This window comes from Pezoporus occidentalis, unplaced genomic scaffold (genome assembly GCF_034315485.1).
Source record: "Pezoporus occidentalis ecotype Australia unplaced genomic scaffold, CSIRO_AGI_Poc_V1 ctg18, whole genome shotgun sequence".
NCBI lineage: Eukaryota > Metazoa > Chordata > Aves > Psittaciformes > Psittacidae > Pezoporus > Pezoporus occidentalis.
In genome coordinates this window covers 5,270,707-5,291,876 of record NW_026913640.1, presented here as the reverse complement: position 1 = coordinate 5,291,876, position 21,170 = coordinate 5,270,707, and the positions used below count along the sequence as shown (strand labels likewise).

At 40.2% G+C, this 21,170-nt stretch overlaps 1 protein-coding gene and 1 long non-coding RNA gene across 4 annotated transcripts; both read right to left on the bottom strand.

Annotated features, from left to right (window-relative positions):
- Positions 1 to 949: 949 nt before the first annotated feature.
- SLC46A3 (solute carrier family 46 member 3) lies at positions 950 to 14,916 on the bottom strand. 3 transcript variants are annotated; one of them, XM_062615103.1, is made up of 6 exons: positions 14,775 to 14,916; positions 14,090 to 14,302; positions 7,956 to 8,829; positions 7,457 to 7,540; positions 5,764 to 5,920; positions 950 to 3,948 (listed from the first exon to the last, which is right to left on the bottom strand). In XM_062615103.1, the coding sequence occupies exons 2-6, from the start codon at positions 14,279 to 14,281 to the stop codon at positions 3,861 to 3,863; spliced, it is 1,395 nt and encodes a 464-aa protein (XP_062471087.1). In that variant the 5' UTR covers positions 14,282 to 14,302; positions 14,775 to 14,916; the 3' UTR covers positions 950 to 3,860. The 3 variants fall into 3 exon arrangements, with proteins under 3 accessions (XP_062471087.1, XP_062471088.1, XP_062471089.1); XM_062615104.1 differs by lacking the exon at positions 14,775 to 14,916 and adding an exon at positions 14,466 to 14,758; XM_062615105.1 differs by lacking the exon at positions 14,775 to 14,916 and adding an exon at positions 14,429 to 14,470.
- LOC134161860 (uncharacterized) lies at positions 6,182 to 7,450 on the bottom strand. Its single transcript, XR_009964112.1, has 2 exons — positions 6,454 to 7,450; positions 6,182 to 6,353 (listed from the first exon to the last, which is right to left on the bottom strand). It is a non-coding gene; the product is annotated as an uncharacterized LOC134161860 (long non-coding RNA).
- Positions 14,917 to 21,170: the final 6,254 nt, after the last annotated feature.

Here is a 21,170-nt window from a genome sequence, read left to right as displayed (position 1 = left end):
AGAAAAGCTGAGGGATTACCTTGCTGCCTCTGGGATAAATTAAGATACGGGCATGGATTTTAGGATGATTTTTAGGTCTGCCTTGCTGTCAGCATTGTTACAGCTGATACAGAAAACAGGGAGCCATCCCAAAGTTGTACAGTTACTGGTATCTTGTAGCTCCCTGCTTCAGTGTGTCCAGCTAACTGGCCTTTCCTGGTGTTGGTTAAAAGATGAATACTATTGTATCTGAGCAAAACTACATTAAGATAAATAATTTAACTAGAGTTTCTCACAGATTACGAGGTTGGATGTAATTTCTAGGTAGTTTTGTTTGTTATAATCTTGGATGAGATCAAGCCAAATTCAGAGCAAGGAGGTTATGTTGTCCATTATATCTGCATAGAAGCTGATTTTAGTGATAAGCAAGGCTGGAAAGCAAATGGTATGTATAAGAGACATCCAAGAGCAAAGGGCATGCGAGGGAAGCATTTGCAGATCCACTGGCCATGCAGATGCAACGCAAGTCTCCATGCTGACTTCTTGCGCAAGCAGTGCTCTCCCTGCTCTGCAAATCCCCACCTCTTTTCGGTGCTGGTGTTTTGGAAAGTATCCTTCCTTCAAAGTGCAGGAGGAAGGCAGAAGCACATCTTCCTGCACTGCTGTCATGATCCTAGAACACCAGGTTGGAAAGGACCTCAATGATCATCTGCTTCAACCTTTCTAGACAAAGCATGACCTAGACTAAATGGCCCAGCACCCTGCCCAGCTGAATCTTAAAAGCATCCAACGCTGGGGAATCCAACACTTCCCCAGGGAGGTTACTCCAATGTCTGAGTGCTCTCGTTGTGGAAAATTTTCCTAGATGATACCATGGTGCTGATACTTCTGTTTATGTAAACATTCCTCCACCAGCCATCCCATTGGCCATTTGTCAAAAACTAAGCAAGAACTACAAATACAACAGAAGTGTTAGAAAAACAAATTTAATTATTAATGTCAAAATAATTTGCATTTATATACAAATAGAACAACTATTATAAACTTGGAAGATTTTAATAATCTGAAGTGCATTAGTACCTGGTTTCTTCAGCTTGCACCATGCTAGGTGCTTTAACAACACAGTTCATGTCCTTCATGTGTTTTGAGCTAAACTTACAGCTAGTTCTTAATACTGCACCTACCAGAAATGCTTTGCAAATAGCAAGTACTTTGTACACCAAAATCAAACCATAATAAAGCCATTCCTGAAGTGTACGTGCTTGTTCTCATTTGCACCAATACAATGCCACTGCAGAACTGGTGTGCTTTGTTGCCACCTTCTGAATGCTAGCAGAGGTGTGCACTGCAGAAGAGGAAGTGAAGGCACACACCCCTACTTCATTAGCTTTACTTTTTCAGGCAGTTTTGTGAGAAATAGTTAATTTCATAAAGCCTTAGAGAACTGCATAATGAAGAGGCAAGGAAGACAATGTAATCTTTGTGCTAGTGTTCTCTTAATCTCTCAACAAGCACTCATTATATTTTGGACCCACTGATTATTGTAAAACAGCTCCCTTCTCCAACAAGTTGGCAGCAACTTGGGCAGCTCAAGGGAGGAGAGATACGCAGTTTTATTTACTGGCTGATGTCTAAACTTTAATAGCCAACATCAGCCTTGGTAGTTCAAAAAGTGTAAGAGTTGGCTATAGCTGTTAGCTGTGTAAATGTTCATTCCCCTGCCCTGGATAAACAGCACTGTTTTCATCAGTGGGAGGCAGTGGTCTCCTGCATTATTTGGAATCATAGAATCATAGAATAGTTAGGGTTGGAAAGGACCTTAAGATCATCTAGTTCCAACCCCCCATCCCATTTAAACCCTCTACCTTATTGACCTTCTCCATGATCACAATACATAGCTTGGAAAAAAATGCTATCAATCAAACAGGATGTACAATAGTATCATCATGAGGTGGTACTGGTATTTTTTGGTGGTGTACCACTGAGAAGTTCTGCAGAAGTACTCTGTTTGTATGATGGATATTAATAGCTGTAAGCAGATCATTGATTATACAGCATATGCGATGTCTGTCTTCATTTTTAATGCTACACTTTGTGCGTCTGTAGGCAGTTCACACATCATAGTTGCTTTCCTAGAGTTTTCCTTGTGTGAATATCAACCACTTTACATCATTTTGACTTCTCTACCTAATCTGTTTTGGGGGATGAGAGTCTTACACAACTCACTTGTGCTTTCAGGGATCTGAGCAGTATTGGCTGTCAAACTGTCACATTAAAAAACACATGGCAGTGGTCCTTAACATGGTGTTTTATTTACACTTCTGCTCTATGTTCCAGAAGCTAATACTCTGGATAATTTCTACTTAAAGATCTCAAGCAAAAAGGTGAAGAGTCAATGCAGAAACCAGTTCCTAGGTTTGGCAGCCTTACCAGTTTGCAGTGTGGCCCTGGGCAAGTCACTTGTCCTCTCTTAATTTCTCTTTCTCTGTAACAGGGAGGATAATATCTATTGTGGAAGGAGATTCTTAATAGCATTTATAAAGTGCTTTGAAGACGAAATGCTGTTGAAGTGCTCATAAATTATGCTGCATTCATTGCAAGATGATTAGATGTACGATTCAGATTTGGTCACCTCATTTCAGGGTTGTTAAAAAAATAATAAAGACCTACTGCAAAGAAATGCTACTACACGTTTTCACTAGAAGAAACATTTAACCAAGTGGAGCCAATTAACTAGAAAACAAGAAGTATCTATGGGACAAAAAAATAGGTCTCTGGATCCAGACCCTAATAAATAGAAAACTATAAAAATAGACGTGCAATATGGCCTCTGCAAAGTGTAGGCATGGGCCTAACTTCACACTTTGCAAGCTGAAATAAGTACGACATCTCTGTGTGAAAATCCATTTTAAGAACTAAGTCAAGTCACAGGCAAGGTCCCCACATCATACATTAAACTTGCACAGACACTCTGCTAACTGCAGAGCAGTGAGTCTACTTACAGCATGTGCAAGTACTGCCTCCAGCTGGGTTGCTTTCTGAAAACAAATGCCGTTTAGTTGAGTCATTTTAGATAGGTTTGGGGGCTTCACCATTAAAACAGGCCTATTAAGATGTACACAGTGGACCGCACCCTCAGCTGGCATGACCTCCGGTGGCTGCAGCAGAATTGCCATCACCTTATGAATTTTCCACAGAATCAACCAGCTTGGAAAAGACCTTTAAAATCATCAAGTCCAACCTTTACCCCAGGACTGCTGTATCACCAGGGGCCTCATCTGCCTGTTTTTTGAGCACTTCCAGGGACAGTGATTCCACCATATTCCTGGGCAGCCTGTTCCATACCTGATCACTTTCTTAGTGAAGAAATTTTTCCTAATATCCAATCTAAACTTCCTCTGGCACAGCTTGAGGCTGTTACCTCTTGTCCTGTCACTTGTTGCTTGGGAAAAGAGATCAGCCACCTCCTCTCTCCATCCTTACTTTCATGTAGTTGTAGGGAGTTGATAAGCTTATCTCTGTCACCCCACTTAAAATGACACAAGATGTATCAGAATCCACAGCTGACATTCTCAAACTTGAGGAAGTGTAAGTAAGTGCAAAGAGTATCACCCTACCTTATTTTTTTTTTTAATTCAAGTTGAAAGCAGCATTAAAATCTCCATTGCCAGCCTATTTGCCTAGTTAAGTATGAGAGCTAGCTTTATTAAAGTGCTAAAACGAGACTGGATATAGAGTGCTACCTATTTAGTGCTTATTGCTGCAGGGCCACTTTGAGATTGCATCTGCAACTGTTGTGTTCTCTCTGTGGTCTCTGTATGACATAATGGTCTCTGCCACTGCATGTCAGAATAGAAAACCCAAGTAGATGAATCCTTTGTTCAACTATCAATGCTTTCTATGCTGGAAACTTCTTCAGATACAAGCAGAGCCAAGTCCTCCTCATTCCAGCTTGTGCACAGAAGCCAGCTGTAAGACACAGATAAGACATATATCTTTAGCTGAGATAGTTAAAGGTAGCATGCTGATTCAGCACCAACAAACACACTTGATAGCTCTGTTATGGCCATCTTCTGTGGCACAAAGCTTTTGAGGTATCCTAGTAAGCAAAAGCAATGACAGTGCTTGCCCCTATTATACCAGTTAGACAATATCATTACTGCTGTCTTTGATAAGCACTAAATGACTGATATATTAGACTGGAACAACTACTCTTTCAGGTCTCAAACAGTAACATTGCACTACAGTATCGAAAGAAAGATTTTAGAGAGAGGTTACTGAAAGCATAGACTATCTGAAACATTAATGGCAGAAAGAAATGAAAAATAACTTTAAAGAATTCATAGTGATGATGAATGCAGTCCTGATTGCAGGATGGACTAACTGATGGTAAATACCTGTTACATTCTGCACAGAAGAGAGTGCTTTCTTAATTTGCTCTACCATACAGCACTCAACTAAACCCTCTGTTAATATAACTGAAATCCTCATTTTTTTATTACTCTACTGAAAATTATTCTCCACACACACAAGAATCCCTTGGGTCTGAGACCCATCACTACCTCAGTCTTAAGTCACCATTAGTACAAATTAGAATCATAGAATGGTTTAGGTTGGAAAAGGCCTTTAAATGGAGTGGTCCAAAACTGAACATGGGATTCGAGGTACAGCCTCACCAGTGTTGAGTACAGGGGTACAGTCACTTCCCTGGTCCTGCTGGCCACACTATTTCTGATACAAGCCAGGGCGCTCCTGGCCTTCCTGGCCACCATGGGTACACTGACACCTTCTCTGAATAGACTGTGTAAAACAATGCAGTGAGACAGGCACAGACTTGAAATTATGTGAAATGTTCTAAATCTGCAGCATTATCATTGCCTATTTAAAACTTAAAATGCAGCTGATGTAAAGATAAAGCTGATTGAGGTAAAGCCTAAACATTATGAAAAAAGATGAAAGCAAGGGTATCACCCTCTTGAGAAAAACAGCTTTCCTTTCCTGAGTATAAAACTATCTAATGAAAAGTGATCCTCCTGTCATTTAGATCTGTATTCTAGCATCCTGAAAAGACATAATTTATACTGGATATAATTTAAAGTGAACTTCATTATTGTGAATACTCATGAATAATGATATTTCACTGTCAGTATTACTAGATGGTTATTAGGTATGACTAGATGCAAAAACTAGAGGCATGTTTATTAAACATGTCTAGAGGTTTATTCATATGAGCCCTTACATTAAAATCTGTAACAAGATCTGCATTAACAGCACTGGGTCACAAGGTACCCATAACCAAGGATCAGGACAGATAGCTTTCCATTAAATTCACTGCATTATTGGTGATGTTTATAACTCTCATTAACACCTAGAATAGCTCAGATTGCAAAATTCTACTCATGCCTTTCAAGTGATCTGTTATCTTTGTTCTCCATGAAAGGGTTTCCTTTAAGAAAGACCATGTAAAGATCTCAAACCAAGGGACACATACAACATGCAGTCAAGGGCACAGCATAGTATTAATAGTACATTCAGGGTAGATTTCTGTTTGGGGGAATTAGGTTGCAAGTTCACGACATAGTAGATGGATCAGGACCAGAATGGAACTGGTGATGGGAATCTCCAGCAGAGGTGTAGGTGTTGAAAGAAAAAGAGTGAAACTAGAGCACACTAGCAAATACTGAAGTTTGAGAACTGCTGCACTAAATCATTGAGCTTCAAGACATGTCAAAATGGAAATTACTGTCAAAAGCAGTCAGAAGCACCCTCTTGATCCATACTTACCATAGGGCAGCCAGTGGAATTAGGCAAAGGCCTGCTGACAGGAGGAAGCTAAAGCCTGAAAACCATGCAACAGTAGCTGCATAGAGAATATTAAAAACTGAAAGTGAAATAGTGCCGACCACAACTTCTAAACAGGCAATGCAAGCAAACACAGCACCTGCCAAAAACAAATGGATGAATTACAAACAATATAAAGCCAACCCCCCTTCAAAGTACTGAAGTTTCAAAACTTATTTTGAAAGATCTAGCTGCAGTATTTTAGCTGGTATGCAAGTATCAAGCACTGAAGTATCATATGTCTTCACTACCTTCTGTGGGGACTCCTATAAAAAACTTGTTTTTTGAATAATAAAAACCCCAACCAAGCAAACAAAAAAACTCCAAAACCAAAAAAAACCAATTTCCCTGATCAAAACAATTTTTCTTTGCCACTATTATGTCACCTTACTTACTCTTTTGAATCTGCTTATTACATGAAGTTTAAACTGCTCACCTCAGCTAACCATGTTCTACACATTTAATCCCTTACCTTTTCCCATTCTCCTCTCAATTTTCACGCTTTCCTGTTTCTTCCTTCTCTAATCTTTACTCTTAGAATCATAGACTCATAGAATAGTTAGGGTTGGAAAGGACCTTAAGATCATCAAGTTCCAACCCCCCTGCCATGGGCAGGGACACCTCATACTAAACCGTACATGTGGAAAAGGCTCTGATGCAACAAAGACTGCTGGTTCAGCACATAACCATCTCCACAGTTTTGAAAAGAAAGAAACAACATTTTTTTGCACTGAACTAACCATTGGAGTGGCAATCTATCCCATCAGTGTCTTCTCAAAACACATTTTCCCAAGATGCATTCATATTCATGGGACCATAAACAAAATCACAATAGGTAAGCAGAAAAAGATGACCAGAGGCAACCTGATTCCTGCATCAAACTACTCAAAGTACCTAAATCCCTGAAGAATGCCAAGAAACTGCAAACCAGAGGTGTATGTTAGCATAGTTAAGTACAAAGAGATCTTTGTTTTAGTGTTTAAAGATAGGTCTTTTAAAAAATAAAACCAAACAAATTAGGAGAATGCTTCTAGAATGTTTATGCTCTTCAAAAGTGAAATATGGTATATTAGAGCCACACTTTAAGGCCTAACATGCTTTTTTTCTGTGTTTCATAAGGAAATGACTTTGATAAGTAATATGTTACATCTTTTAGGGCATGTGAGGGCACCAGTGAAGCCAGGTACATAGCTCAGGATCCAAATCTAATTGTTTTCAAGTGCTTTGAAGGTTGACCACCTACTGCTTACCTTTCTAAATTGTTAAGTGTGACATTGACTGAATAACAGAAATATCTTCCCCCCACATGCCAAATCTTGTGAATATAAAAGCACTTGTAAAATCACAGCAGTATAAATCTTGAGTACTCCTCTGCTTCAAGTTCCTCATGGTCTTTATTTTTAAAGCAGTATCTCCTTTGAAGGTTGAAATTTGCAGTAGTTTAAGAACATGTTGTTTATATTAAATCCAGAATCAAAACCCATGAATATCATGACACAGGGTCATATTATATGGAACTTGAAAGAAAAGCAGTCTTAAAATGCCAATATATATTTGTTTGTTTAAAGGTAATCTTAGTGCATCTCTGTTCTGAAATAGCATATTATTATATTGTTTAAAACCAAATTCTACTCACCCTGTTCACCAGTGAGAACCACTTTTGACAGCATGGCTCGGAGAACAGGAATAGGCATAAAGCAGAGCAAAGATGGTACTCTTACTGTAAGACAATGAATCAGTCATAAGATATTGAAGTAAAAAAACCTATGGTATTTTACCAATACACTGCAAATGAATGTCATATACTTCTGAATGCTCAGTTCCCCATATAGCAAAAGGCAATAGAAAAGTCAAAAAGTGCACTGAGACACAATTATCCAAGTGCAGAGAAATCAGTAAATCTAATATATCCATATGAACTTAAACCAAATCATAAGCAAGTAATTCCATTCTCTCTCCACACATTTAGTATTTTAATTATATCCTAAATGAGTCTGCCCAACCTTGTATATTTTACCTCTCTATGACCTTTCAAGTTGGTAAGTCCAATATCTACCAGTTTGCACTCACTATAGATAACATAGAAGTATTTTCATGTAAGCTGTTGACCATGAAATAACTGATTCCAAACTCACCTAAAAACATGAGCAGGGTAGTTCTGGCAAAAGCAGCCATGACCATTCCTCCAAAGTAAGAAAATATCCCGATAAAGACAATATAAATGTCTTTGAGACATTTAGAAAATAAGTAAACACCAAAAAAACTGGTCAGAGAGATAGAAGTGGAGGCAGCTGCTCCATATCCAATGTATACTTCATCCCAGCAGAGGGGCTCATCTAGTTCATAGAGTGTAAAAAGTGAACTCCCACCGGTCGCAGTAAACAAGTACATCATAAATGTAAAAAGCAACACAATTATTAAAATTCTCTTCTTATAAGGGGCAGTTTTAAAAAGCATGTACACTCCAGAAAATGTCTCTTTAAGAATTTCTTTACAGGATCCTGGTGCCTCACGCTGGAATTCAGATACATCTACTGTTTCTTCCAGAAAAAATATAATACAGATAATATTAACAGCATGAAGCAGAGATGCTGTCGCAAATGTCCATGTAAAGCCTATTCCTCTTAGAATATAACCAGATGACAGTCCTGCCAATCCAGACACAATTCCAAAAATCAAATCCACCACAGCTATTCGTGTTGTTTTCTGCTTCTCATCCTGACACACATCTGCTATATAAGCAAAGCCTCCTCCAAGGAAAGTTGCTATACTCCCAAACAGCCCACTAATAAACGCAACCGCAAATAGGATAGAGAGTGACAAGGAAAAATATGATATTACAGCGAGACAAATATTAGCAACCAAAGTTCCCACTGATGGTAAAACTAAAGACCTTTTGCGTCCCTGGTGATCCCCATTAGCTACAATGACAAAGGCAACTATAAGGCTCGGAACTGCTCCAGTTAAGTCTAACAGCATATTAAAAACAGAGGCTTTTTCTTGAACTACCTGAAAAGAGAAAACAAAAATCATTGTAAATACTATAATGCATTGGAAAAAAAAATAAATCATATAATCTATAATAATATTAGACTTGCATTATGATTAGCACAGAATATAATGAATAGCACAGTACATGTTTATAGATTATAAATTATGTTATTATAAAACAGAATACATACAATATAATTTTTTAAGATTATGTGACATATTATCCTGTTATAAAATACAGTACATTATGTTTATGAGAATGCATATTACAGTAATTGTTAAAACAAGGGAATTGCATATTCAAAGACTCCTGCTTTTGTACTTTTACCTTCAATATTCCTCAAACATCCCTTGTCACATTTTAAGCCAGAACTTGCTTCTTAAGATACAGATTTACTCATACATTTGACAGAGAAGTTTCAATGGAGGCAAGACAACAATTCTTTTGAATGTGCATTTACAAGAGCACTAACAGTGCTGGTGCTTACACGGTAAGAATCTCCTTCAGTACAAGGTATGGCAAAAGAGCAATGTGTCTATTTTAATCCCTTGGAAATTGGTTGTAAAACAGATTTTGATTAGGGAACACACCCCATGCTCCCTACTCACAGGAGATCATTTTTCCTCCAAAATAATTGTACTGAGAGAGGTTACAAGAAAAAATCCACTGACTAGCACATTGTGCAAGTAAACAGATCAGCAATTGCTGTGACATCCCAGTGTACAACGTTAATAACAACAGCTACAAATGTGAAACACAGCATTAAAAATTATACTGACTCACAGATATGTAAGTTAAGTATTCTTTAAAACACTGGAAAGCTCTGGGTTCAGAAACTGTCCAGATCAATGTTGTCTCTATAGATATGCTAAGTTGGTATTCAAATAAGGAATAGCAGCTAATACTATGAAAATAAACTGTAAACATCCATTATGGGAAAAAATTATTTTTAACAGAAGTATAAAAATCAAACGTAGCTGAAAAACAATCAGTTAAGGGAACAGGGATGGCTGCAGAAAAAAGAACTAAAGAAAAGATTATAATAATAAAAAAAACCACTATCTTGTTATGAAGCCAGCTCAGCAGGCCAATTCTGATCTTGCCTTCAATGCATGAACGCAGGCTAGACAGAGCCATGACAGCCTTCTCAGAGACAACCACCTGATCAGACAGAAGAGTAGCAGGGGAAAAGGTAGTAACTTCATTCACACAAACCCTTTACTCTCTGTAAGATAAACTTAGATGCAGAGAGTAAAGTCACTCTGAAAGTTTTCCTCCAGTTTTCTGAGGTATCCCACTGACTTGGGCAGGAGTTGCACTCATCAGTCCACAGCAGGTACAGCAATCTAAGTCTTCCCAAGTCATTCTCAGCCTGTATTCAAGCCATCTACATGCCACACTTCAGGTGTTTCCTCTGCAGCAAACATAATCCTCACTGAGTAGCATTTAAAAGATGGAAAACCCCTAGAATTTCCAGGAATGTACTTTGGGCAATTTTAAAAGCTGCTGAATGCTTTATATATTCTTATTTATAATTTAAGGGCAAAGACCACGAGTTTCTTGTTAAACCTCTTCCTTTGTTGACAGGATACAAGTTTTATTGTAAGATAAAAATTCAATTGATAGAAGGGCCCTCAAGGAAAGCACTCAAGATCCCCAGCATTCTGGAGTCTTTTACTCTCTTCATGGTATCTGACTACCTTAGGACTTTGTGATAGATTCGTCTACTAGCCAGCACTGTTGTCACCCTGAAAGCGTCAAAACCATAAAGACTGAACAAACCAAGATGTAAAATGCTATTCTGATCTTTTAACTGCTCTCCTGCTGACAAGATCACTTGATGTAGTTACAGGTATTGCTTCTTTACTAGGATCATCATGTTCAAAGACATGAGTGTCAAACAAATGCTAATATATTAGAAATAAAACTAAATCTTATGTATCATCTTAACCATACAATACAAGTATTACTGCCAAACCATAATGAAGTGCAAAACTGAAGGAACAAAGCAGCAAAGACTTGGGTTTCATTATTTTGGAAGTAGTTGCGCAACATAAGGAACATGACTACACACCCAGATACAGCGAATGACCATAAAATTGCTGACAAAAATTTGTCTACTGACAAGAAGACTAAAAGACAGAAGTACAGGAAAACTCCATTTAGAGTGTAAGGCACTCAATTGTCTACTTTATTTTTTTATGAAGTCAATGGAAAGAAATATAGAAAATGATAGGTCAAAACTTCAGCTTCTTTAAAATCATGTAATTTAATTTAATAATCAGTGGAACTACATAAATTTGACGAGAAATGTCTAGGGATTTTTAATCTACAAATGCACTGTTCTTTGAAAAAAAGTTGTACTCATGGTAAACAGAAATATTTCTTAAAATCACAGATTTCAAAATGTAAAGTATGAAAATGAATAAGCAATTTGCTTGTATAAAGATTATATTAAGAGAGAAGTGTAGCGCCTAAGGCTGAACAATGTACAGGACACGATAAATTAACAGGCCCATAAAATTAAAAATGCATGGATTGGATCATAAATAAGATGGATGACAAATAATGTTTAATGACATAGCTCTTTCTCAGCTAATAAAAGAAAACCAATATAGTTATCTAAGCCAGTGATTAAACTGCTTCAACTTGCATTCAAATTACTTTTGAACTCATTTTATTGTAAAATGACTAATTTCCTTCATATTGTAGGAAATAATTAATCTAAATGCTGCGAAGACTATCCTTTTTTGAATTATATTCTACTTTCTTGCAGGCTCCAAGTGATTTTTATCTTCATTTTCCTTTTACATTTTACTTTGAAATAGGTGAAATTCATATAAAGCTTCTCCATTCTCAGAACGGAAGGATTTATACTAAATCGTCTAGGGAGGTGTTCTTCAAAATGTTAATGCCAAACAGGGCCTGTTCCTGTTGGGAACACTCCTGACAGCAAAATTTACAACATCCATAAACATAAATTAGTTAGGATGGTCTTGGAAAATCCAGAACACATACTTCATATATTCTCAGGAAACGGGTTGGGGTTGAGTTACCGAATCTACTCTTTGACCCAGGAGTCAAAGAGTCTTTTACACAGGAGTAATTACTCAGCACAGAGATGAGGTTCCACTGAAATGAATGGGGATTTTGACTGGTTTATATTCTTATACTATGCAACTAGTGTGGTATCAAAATGCAGGCAAGACATCCAGACAAGAGTGTACTTGTTCAAAGGCTCACGCACTGCTGGCAATCATTGAAATAGAGGGAATCAAAATTTGGCAGGAAAGGGAAATGAAGAGGTTCTATTGGCCATTATTCAACTGCTGTCTTGAAAGTGTTGTGTTAAATACCAAGCTAATTATACTTTGTAACCTTTATCCCCCAAAACCTGCAATGTGTGAATTCACTACTATATTACACAGAGACGCTACCTAAACTTCAGCTGAAATTAAGTACTCTGCTTCAGTGTTTTGCCAAAGAAATATGAAAGTCTTATATTCTGAACCGTAAGTGGTAACAATTTGAAAATCAGGTTGAATTTGGGAGGTTTCTGGCAAGTGCAAAGTGCAGAAATGTCTGTGAAATGTAGGTTTCTTGATGGGCTCTGTGATTAGAACTGTATGCACCACCTGTGGTTTTCTTAGAGCTGCTCCTTCCACATGACAAAATGCCCACCGACAACACCAAAAGCGGAGCCAATACTAAAGTAAACACTTTTTGGAAGTAATGTGCAAGCATTTCTCAGACAATAATGGCTATTATCTCCGAATCAGTTCCAGTGGGTTGCATATGGCTGATTGGTCAGCTGAGGAAAGAGTGCTGGACTACAATTCTATTGACTTTTTCCCTTGCACATTCTTTCACTAAGGCTGGCTTCTGTCACATAAGGAAGAACCTACTCCATGTTAAAAATCCTGAATGATTTCTTTGAACACCTTCAGTCATTAAAAACATTTGTTTACATATTATAAACAGGACAGATAAGCTCAGGTGCTCAGTCTTGTGCATATGTAGCACATCAGATTCAATTCTGAGATGTGAGCAAAAATTTTTAAGTGCCACCTTTTCAGCAGCACAGGGGAATGACGGTGACTGTTTCCATAACTCCATCTTCTGAGCAATTTACAGTCTGAGCCATCTACTTTTCTGACCCTACTGTGGTTTCGTGTTCCACTTAATCCAATCTGACTGCCACTTGTTGCCAAGGATGGTTTCTGTTGCACCTCTTCTGGAAATGTGTTTCCTCTGCCATCCCCTGTTAGAAACAGCAACCATGTGGCCACACAGTTTGTCAGAGCAGTGGCTGCTTCAGAAAAAAAGCAAAGCTCAAAAGGCAACAAACTCAAAAAAAAACCACCAAACCCGAGTGATGAGCTTTCTGTTGGGTCAGTGCCCCAGTTAAATCCAAATCATAACCAGTAACTGCAGAACTGCAATATACAACACATGGGGGGGGATAACGGTGGAAAAGGGGAAAGGAAAAATCACATATGATCATCTCTTCTGCTGGCTGTCCATAGTTGGCACTGCTGAAATATAGCATTAAAACTGTACTGAAAGTGCAACGGAGGAGATTCCAACCAACAGTTAGCTATCCAGCATGCTGAACCCTATGAAAAAGTGCTAAAAATGTAATTGACCATGCAGTGCCGTCACCTAGATGTCTTTGCACTCCAACAAGCCAGGCTAGCGTTCTGAATGGTAAACCACCAATTGCATTTGATTATCCAAAGATCAGTTAAAATTTTTTACACATTTTAAAATTACATTTAAAAAAAAAAAAAAAATCTGAATCTCTCCTTTTCCTCATCCTTGTAAATCATCTGAAATAAATATGTTCTAAACCAGATCTCATTCCTGAAAATTACAGGGCATTTGCTAAACTTTACATAGTCACAAAGAATGTAGAAGTCACAAAAGACTGACGGATCATGAACACATGCACAGGTGTTAACTGGAAGGTGGACCCCTCAGCTGTACCCACAGTAATACCAGCACAATGCCAGTTTGGGCCCAGACCTCCCAGATGATTTTCACTTCCTACAAATTTATCTCGGTATCTGTCTGGAGACAAATTATTGCCTTTAAATCACTCAGCTACCTACAGTGCAATACAAGAACAATGAGACAGTAGTGACAGCGGGTTACAAAACCACTGCTTTCTTTTCTGTATATAAAAGGCTAAGTAAAACAATATAAAAGGAGGTGACTGAGACAGCACGTCCTGACTGTAAGTTTATTTACAATTGTTACTTATTTTCCCCCTCTTACCTTCTGCTTGATATAAGCCGGGCTACTTTTATTCTGCTCGCAGTGGCTGATGCTGCTATTGCTTACAAAAGTGGAATTGTACTCTTCCTCCCAGAGCTGCCGGTAAATGAATTGCTGCACCAGTGGGCTCGTCAGGGAAGAGGCAAACACATAGATGAAAATGACAGGCTCCACAAACAAAACCTTCCTCATTTCTGGGCCTGGTGTTTAATCCTTTGTATCAGAAAACAAAACGCAATTATTCTCAGGACGTGTAAGCACACCCGACCCGCCTGCACGCTGCGCTGACAGCCTCTACCCGACCGGAGACCCCATCAACGAGACCCCTCCACAGCGTACCTGACCGGCACCGGCACTGCTCTCCCGCCCCCCGCACCACACTGGCGCCGGGCGGAGATCACGCAGTGCCGGCGGTGCGTGACACCGAGAGGCGGGACGACGATGGCAGCCGCGTCCCTCAGCGGAGGAGTGTCCCCAGTGTCCCCCGCGCCCTGTCACCGCCCCCCGCGGCCGCCGAGAGGACGAAGCCGGGTATCACCATCTCGCTCCGGTGCCCTTTAGCCCCGTGCGGCCTGCGGGCCGGGCGCTGCTGCGGGCGGGCCTCGGCGGGCCGCGGAGGGAAGCCCCGGCCTGGGGTCGGCCCCGGGGCAGCCCTCACCCGAGGGGAGGAGGAGGCTGTTTGTACCCGTGCTAGGAGGCGTGGGGCTGCTGCTGGAAGTCGCGCCGGCTCAGCAGTTCGGTGATGTCAGCCCCGAGCAGCGGCGTGCCAGGCACGGCTGCCGCGCAGTGTTTACCGCTCCACAGAGTTTGTTTGAGCCACTTACGCAACGAGGATCCTTCTTATCTGCAGCCCTGTGCCCTCATTTCACGCCGCGCTGGCGAGACCGGTGCTGCCTCATCTGCTGCCCGCTGCTCGGCTTGGCCCGGTGGGGTCAGCCGCCCGGGGCACGGGAGCACTCAGCCCAAGGGATGGGAGCAGCCTGCCTGGGGGCCAACGCGGCCCTCTTCTGGTTAAGGAGGAAGCTGTGGGCTGCGTCAGCTCCATGCTACCGTGTTTGCTTGCTCTCACCTGACATGATTTAGAGGATTTATTGTAGATACTCCCTTTTCACATGCTCGCCTCTTTTGGGGCTGTGTATAAGCAACATTTGTTAGCTTCCAGCTGGACTCTGGTGACTACATCTCATTCTCTCTGAGCCTGACTTTGTGTGTCGGGAGAAGTATGGTAGCACTTCTTCACAAAGCACATGCTTTGGCTCTGCAGGAAAGGTCATGCTGGTGCAGATCCGCAGTCATATGATATCTGTCAGCCTTGATGGAGGGAGCACACCTTGGCACTGGAGCTGTAAAGCTTTAGGATGTATTTTGCTGTACAAACTACAGAAGCCTTGTCAGCTCACTGATGGTGGCTGCTTGTTGGGTTACAGATAGTGGTTTCTCTCTGCTTTGGGGTGGGGTGCTCACAGTACCCTGCTCTCTTTGGCACGCTGTTATCTTAAGACACTGAGTAGTGATTCTGGCCTCTGCAGGTGTGGTACAATAAGAGGTGACATAGTTGGAGAGTCCCAAAGGACCTCTCAGTCTTAAATACTGTTTTTCAATTCTAAATCTTGCAAAAAATCGTATTTGCTAGAAAGACATCGAAACTTAGAGGTTCCCAGATATTTATTTTTCTCTTAAAACAAGAAGTGCAGTTTAATAACTTCATGAATATTCAGTTCCTTCATAAAGTGATTTGAAGCCAGGTTAACTGTAACATGGGTCATATGATCTTTAGTAAAGCTTTAATTTGTTTCACTGTCATGTGACATGACATTCAGCCCCAAACTTAGGGACAACACTGGCCTGTCGTGTGTCTTTTAACATAGGATTGACCCAATGTACAAGCTAAATGGCCTTGATAATTTACTCTAGATGGTGAGCTGGTTTGGTCTGGCATGTAGGCCTGCTCACAGAGACACACAGAGAGTGATTCAAAAAAAAGCTCCATTCTGCCCTGAGATCAGCTGTAGAGTATTGTCCTCCTCGACCTATTCAGGTCCAAAGTCTGATTCACCTTGTGACAATATTTTGTCTGTCACAAGGTAAAGCAAAAGTGGTCATGTGAGTATTGCACACACAAATGGGCTGCTAGACAAGCAGGGCAGTTCAGGTCACTCAGCCAGCTGTTAGCATTTATTTGGTTGTGGTGAAGAAAGCACTTTAAGCCTGTGAGAACTTTCTGTTGTTCCACAGAGGGTTATTGTCCAGAACACCATTAGGTTTCCTGCTAGATCCAGCTGTTCTGAAGAGCACATTGCTCGTGAACACAGGCCTCTGAGTACAGCCTAGGTTGCTGGGCAAAACTTGTTTTAGCTGCTAGTGGCTTCAGAACAGCCTTCACAGTGCCAGCAGAGCTCTGGCTCTGTGCTCTGGGGAGTGGGGTCCTCTGGTTCTGTCCTTCCTACCTCCAGTAACTGTGTTTATGCTTGGGTTTGCAGACCCAAGTTGCTCCAGAAAAGTTGTGGCCTTACCAATGCTGAAGGCAAGCTGCAGCACGAGCTCTAAGCAGCTGATTGTCCAACAGCTTGGAGCCTGCTTATGAGTATCTTCGAGTGCTGATATGCACCCCCCATGCAGGTGCACTGGAACAGACTTGGCCCTTGTTCTCAGTCCGCCCCTACAAGGGGAACTAAAAGCAATAGATGTGACTGAAATTTGAAGATCTGACTTAGCTGGGTGATGCTTATCCTTTAAAGCAGAGCATTTCCAAGTTACAGAATACATGGCAAACTATCTATCCCTATCACCAATATTCACATTGTCCCAAATCTGAGTTACATGCTGGTGAACAGACTTCACAAAGGTCACAGACATGTGGTGGCTTCAGCTTTGCAGTTTGCCATATTTATTAACATCCTCAGTGTGTGAAGAATTGAAGAAGTGAATGTATTCATTGTAGAGGTCAAGCTTTTGGTGAGCACTTGCTAAACTTCCAATCAAAAAAATCTTAAAACCCAAACAGATTACTGGTTTTTGAAGGTGATACGTTGCTTATGTGTCAGGACATGGCGAAAGGAGACATAGAATGAAGTTTGAAGTCTGGAACATTAGAAGGCTTTTGAGAGATCCCACCAGCCCTGGTCAAAAGGCAAAGACATCACATTACATTACCTTCAGTGATAGAAATCTTCAGAAAAAACCTCCCACACTTCCAAGTGGTACACTTGGCATTCAGTGATTGCTTATTGCATTCTCAGAGAACTTTGTTGTTGAAAAAAAAAATCAATTTTAAATTTCTTATATATGTATATAAATACAAACACCACCCTGGAAATCATTAATACTAAAAACATTTTCTCTAGGAAATTATTTTGATGAAGAAGAAGTTGGAGACATTTTGGAGATCTGGATATTCATATCTCTTTGCTGAAAAAGTAACATATATATATAATATAAATAGTATTATCATGTAAACCATGATTTTAACTGCCTGCTAAGAAGTTAAGTACTTTTTAAAATTGAGATGACTTTAATTTTCCAAGTTAGTAATCTACTGAGATAATGGAAATACTTAGCCCTCTACAAGTTATTTGTGCATTACAGCATAACATCAGGAAGTGCCATATCTACTGATATTCAACTCATGTTTTCAAGGCTATCTTGATAACAGTGGTTAACACAAAAAAAGAAACCTGAAGAGGGAAGAGAGAAGCACACTTTCTGCAGAGAGCTGATTTTGTACAAAATGCAGTTCTGCAGAAATCTTGTGTACCCAGAATCTTGCCCATGAGCATGGCGAATGGAGATACATGAAGGAAGTTCTCCAAATGGTACTGTGGGGAAAGGGAAAAAGGGATAAACTGTGTAATTCCTCAGGGGCATGCCTGGGTTTAGATGCAACTGTTTGGTTTGTTTTTATTATAGCTGAGTTGATTGCTGAAGCTTGGATGCAAACCCTGACAACAGACAGTAGTAATGAAGATTTAAATATGAGACTGAAAGAAAAAGTTATTAAGGAAAATTTGTGCAACAAATCCCACCACAGTTTTAAATGCCTCTCCTTTGTAAAAGAGCCAAGGAGAGTGTTAACCATCATCCAACCCAGAGGAAATCTGTGCAGGGTTCGTATCACTAATTTCCATTCACTGCAGATTATCACTGATTTTCAGGGCCTAAAATGGCATCTGTGATCTTTGACTATGTACACAGCTAAAGGCACCTGCCTCAGCAAGTGGTGGCTGACCTGCAGCCCAAGTAACTCAGAGAGGCTCACACCTTCACCAATGTGCCCTCTGGCTGGCCCCATCCAAGCTGCATAGCATTTGCTCTCTAGCTTCACAGGGTAACTGAAAGACACAGATAATCATAAATAATAACGTTTTTTGGGTTTGCAGTCCTGAATATTTAAAACAATGTGACTGAGTTCAGCTCGTACGGAAGAAGGTGTTTGAAAGGTATTGGCAGGGGCAACCACCAATCCAGTGTAGCTGAATATGGAGTGTTGTTTTGAACCACTATCAGCATGAGCAGAATTGCTGACTGTATTCTCCATGTCATGTGGTACTTATTACTGTTAAGTGCTGTGCTGAAAATTTATGCTTGTATGAGACCTCAGACACGTTAAGGCATCAGGATATATTTATTTTCTCTGAATTAGATAAACTTAACAGAACCAATGCTCTTGCTGGCCTCTCTTGCAGGCCACATGACAACAGGTATTTCCAAATGGTGTGGTTTATTCTGTATTTTTTCTTTTCAGTTATTTCCCTCTCATACACATGTATTTGCAAGTCCCCATTGCTCATCTCCAATTGTTTTAAATCTCAGACTTAGACATTTCTGTTGAATGCCCTTCATCTTGTGAGTTTTCTGCCTAGATGATTCAGTGGAGGAGAATTTTACAGCTCCCTTCACACTGGGTTCAGGTGCAGCTTATTCAGGCAGCTTGTTGCAGTTTTGTCCAGTTCAAAATAAAGCAACCAGGAGTTGTTAGACCTGCTGTGGCTGGCTTTCAGGGTTCTTGACGACTTGAAATTAATTTTATCAGCAGCTTAGTTCTTGTTTTTTTCTTCCTGTTTTGCTTTCATTTACATTTGTGTACTAGACATGATGATAGTTTTTCACTGTTGATAGGTGATGAGTCTGACTGCATTGCTTTAAGACAGAATTTCTACTGAGCTGTTTTACAACTCCAATTTAGCACCTTAGTCTCACTTTGCAAAGCTGCTTTGAAACATATCTACTGGTAATGCTGTCCTGCCTGTTGCTCTCTGCCCTCTCCCTGCAAAGCTGCTTATTGGGTGGGGATGACTAGCAGCGGGCTGGAGATATCCCTAGTTACCATGAGTCAGCAAAGTGCTCGTCTTTCTGGTCTGTATTACACTTCACCCATTTGCAGTAGACAAAGGCAGCTCTGCATAGAAGAATCTTTTAATCTGAAACATTAGGATTATTTCCTTTTCCTAATGTTTTTATTTTATGTAAACAACTCCTTAAAATGAGGAACTGAAAGTAAGCAGCTGAGACAGGGCTGGGGTGGCTGCGTCTGAGTCACATGTTGTTCTATTGCAGGAGGCTGTTAAAGTTTTGTCCTTAAAGTTTTGCTGAAGAAAAGTGCTTTTCACTCCTAGTAAGTTGGTGGACTGGCCACATTCCTTTTTCAGATATAAGGACTTCTCATCTACCATCACACTTAAGAAAAGCAGCTGTGTTTTGGGGAGCTTTACCAAGACCAGTAAGAAGAATGCAGTGTATTTAGGGTACAAGTATGTACGTGAGTACCATCAGGAAGACATCCTGGTGGTGAGAGAAGATGAGTTGTTCTTGTCTTCAAAAGCCAGTGGTAGATTTGCTGCAGTTCTTTCAGGGGACTGTGCATCAGGCAGATGCACAGATTGATGGTGAGCAGCCCAGCATGAACTCTGAGCGAGGTGACAATGGCTCCATCACTTGAAGGAGGTTGAATGAGGGTGAGTGGGAATATGCCTGTACCCCAGACAGGGCACAGCTGATCTCATGTGCTCTTTCCAGTTATAGATTTTTAGGTGAAAAAACCCAACTGGTATCACAGGAAGAACCTATGAAAGGTTTCAGTGGAAGCAGGATTTCACCCTGCCTTGGTTTGGTTTAGGTGCTAATGCCATTTTTCTTCACCACTGAAGCACCAAAATTGTTCTTTACATTCAAAGCAGCTGGGGACACAATTATCAGCCCTTATTCCTATCAATCAGAAAATACCAAAATACAACATTTTCCTCGTTTTCCAAACATCTCTCCAGATCTGTTCAGAAAGATCTGCAAATTAGTGTTCACTGTGCCCTGTTACTTCCTTAACCGAAATACCTCCTTCCTCAGCATGATTCTGCAGTGTATATGTACACATAAACATCACTGGGTATTTATGCCAGTTACAGTTATCTTTTTGTTTAAAATAGTTGTGGGGACAGTGTATTTCCTGATGGTCTTCTAGATATCATTGAACAGCAGCAGGAAATTCCCTGGGTTCTTCAGATTGTCATAATGCTTGAAGCAGTTTTTTCATGTACTGTTTTCTGACAAGTTCCTTGCAAGATTTCTTATACAGGAAGGTGGGGTAATATTGTTGAGAAGAATATGGCTCTTGGATACAGCTTTAGGCATCGTAATATATGAATCTTTTCTAGAATAGTACTGAATGTTATTTACTGCTCCTGCAGGGAAAGTAAACAGTAAAGCAGCTGAATTCCTTTGGAAACTGGGCCAAGTTTAAGGGGGAGGCGTTCAGTTTATCCAATTTAATGAGAAGCATGAAGCCTCAGTTTAAGCACCTTAAACAAGTCCTTCAGTGACCTATTAAACCCAACAACCTTACTGTGACAAATGAAGTTCCTGGTTCAAAAAGTTCCCAAACTGTTGATTCCTGGAAGCAGGGAAGGTACACTGAGAACAGTCATCATGTTTGCTTGTTCTTCATCCTGTTTCCCGAGCATCTGTTATTTGCCATTCTCAGAGGGGAATTTGAACCAGATGGGGTTTTGTCTACTCAATAGGGCCATGCTTATTTTAGTAGGACTTTGGTGCTGATAGAAGAATAGGGGTAGCATTTTGAGAAGGTTTCAAA

What these genes read in the sequence shown, in the direction of transcription:
- SLC46A3 (XM_062615103.1), bottom strand. Translation starts at nt 14,281, where the DNA reads ATGAGGAAGGTTTTGTTTGTGGAGCCTGTCATTTTCATCTATGTGTTT. An exon ending in CGGCTTATATCAAGCAGAAG is followed by an intron (nt 8,830 to 14,089) that starts GTAAGAGGGGGA and finishes TTCTCTTTTCAG; the next exon opens with GTAGTTCAAGAAAAAGCCTC. An exon ending in ATTCCACTGGCTGCCCTATG is followed by an intron (nt 3,949 to 5,763) that starts GTAAGTATGGAT and finishes TGTGTCTTACAG; the next exon opens with CTGGCTTCTGTGCACAAGCT.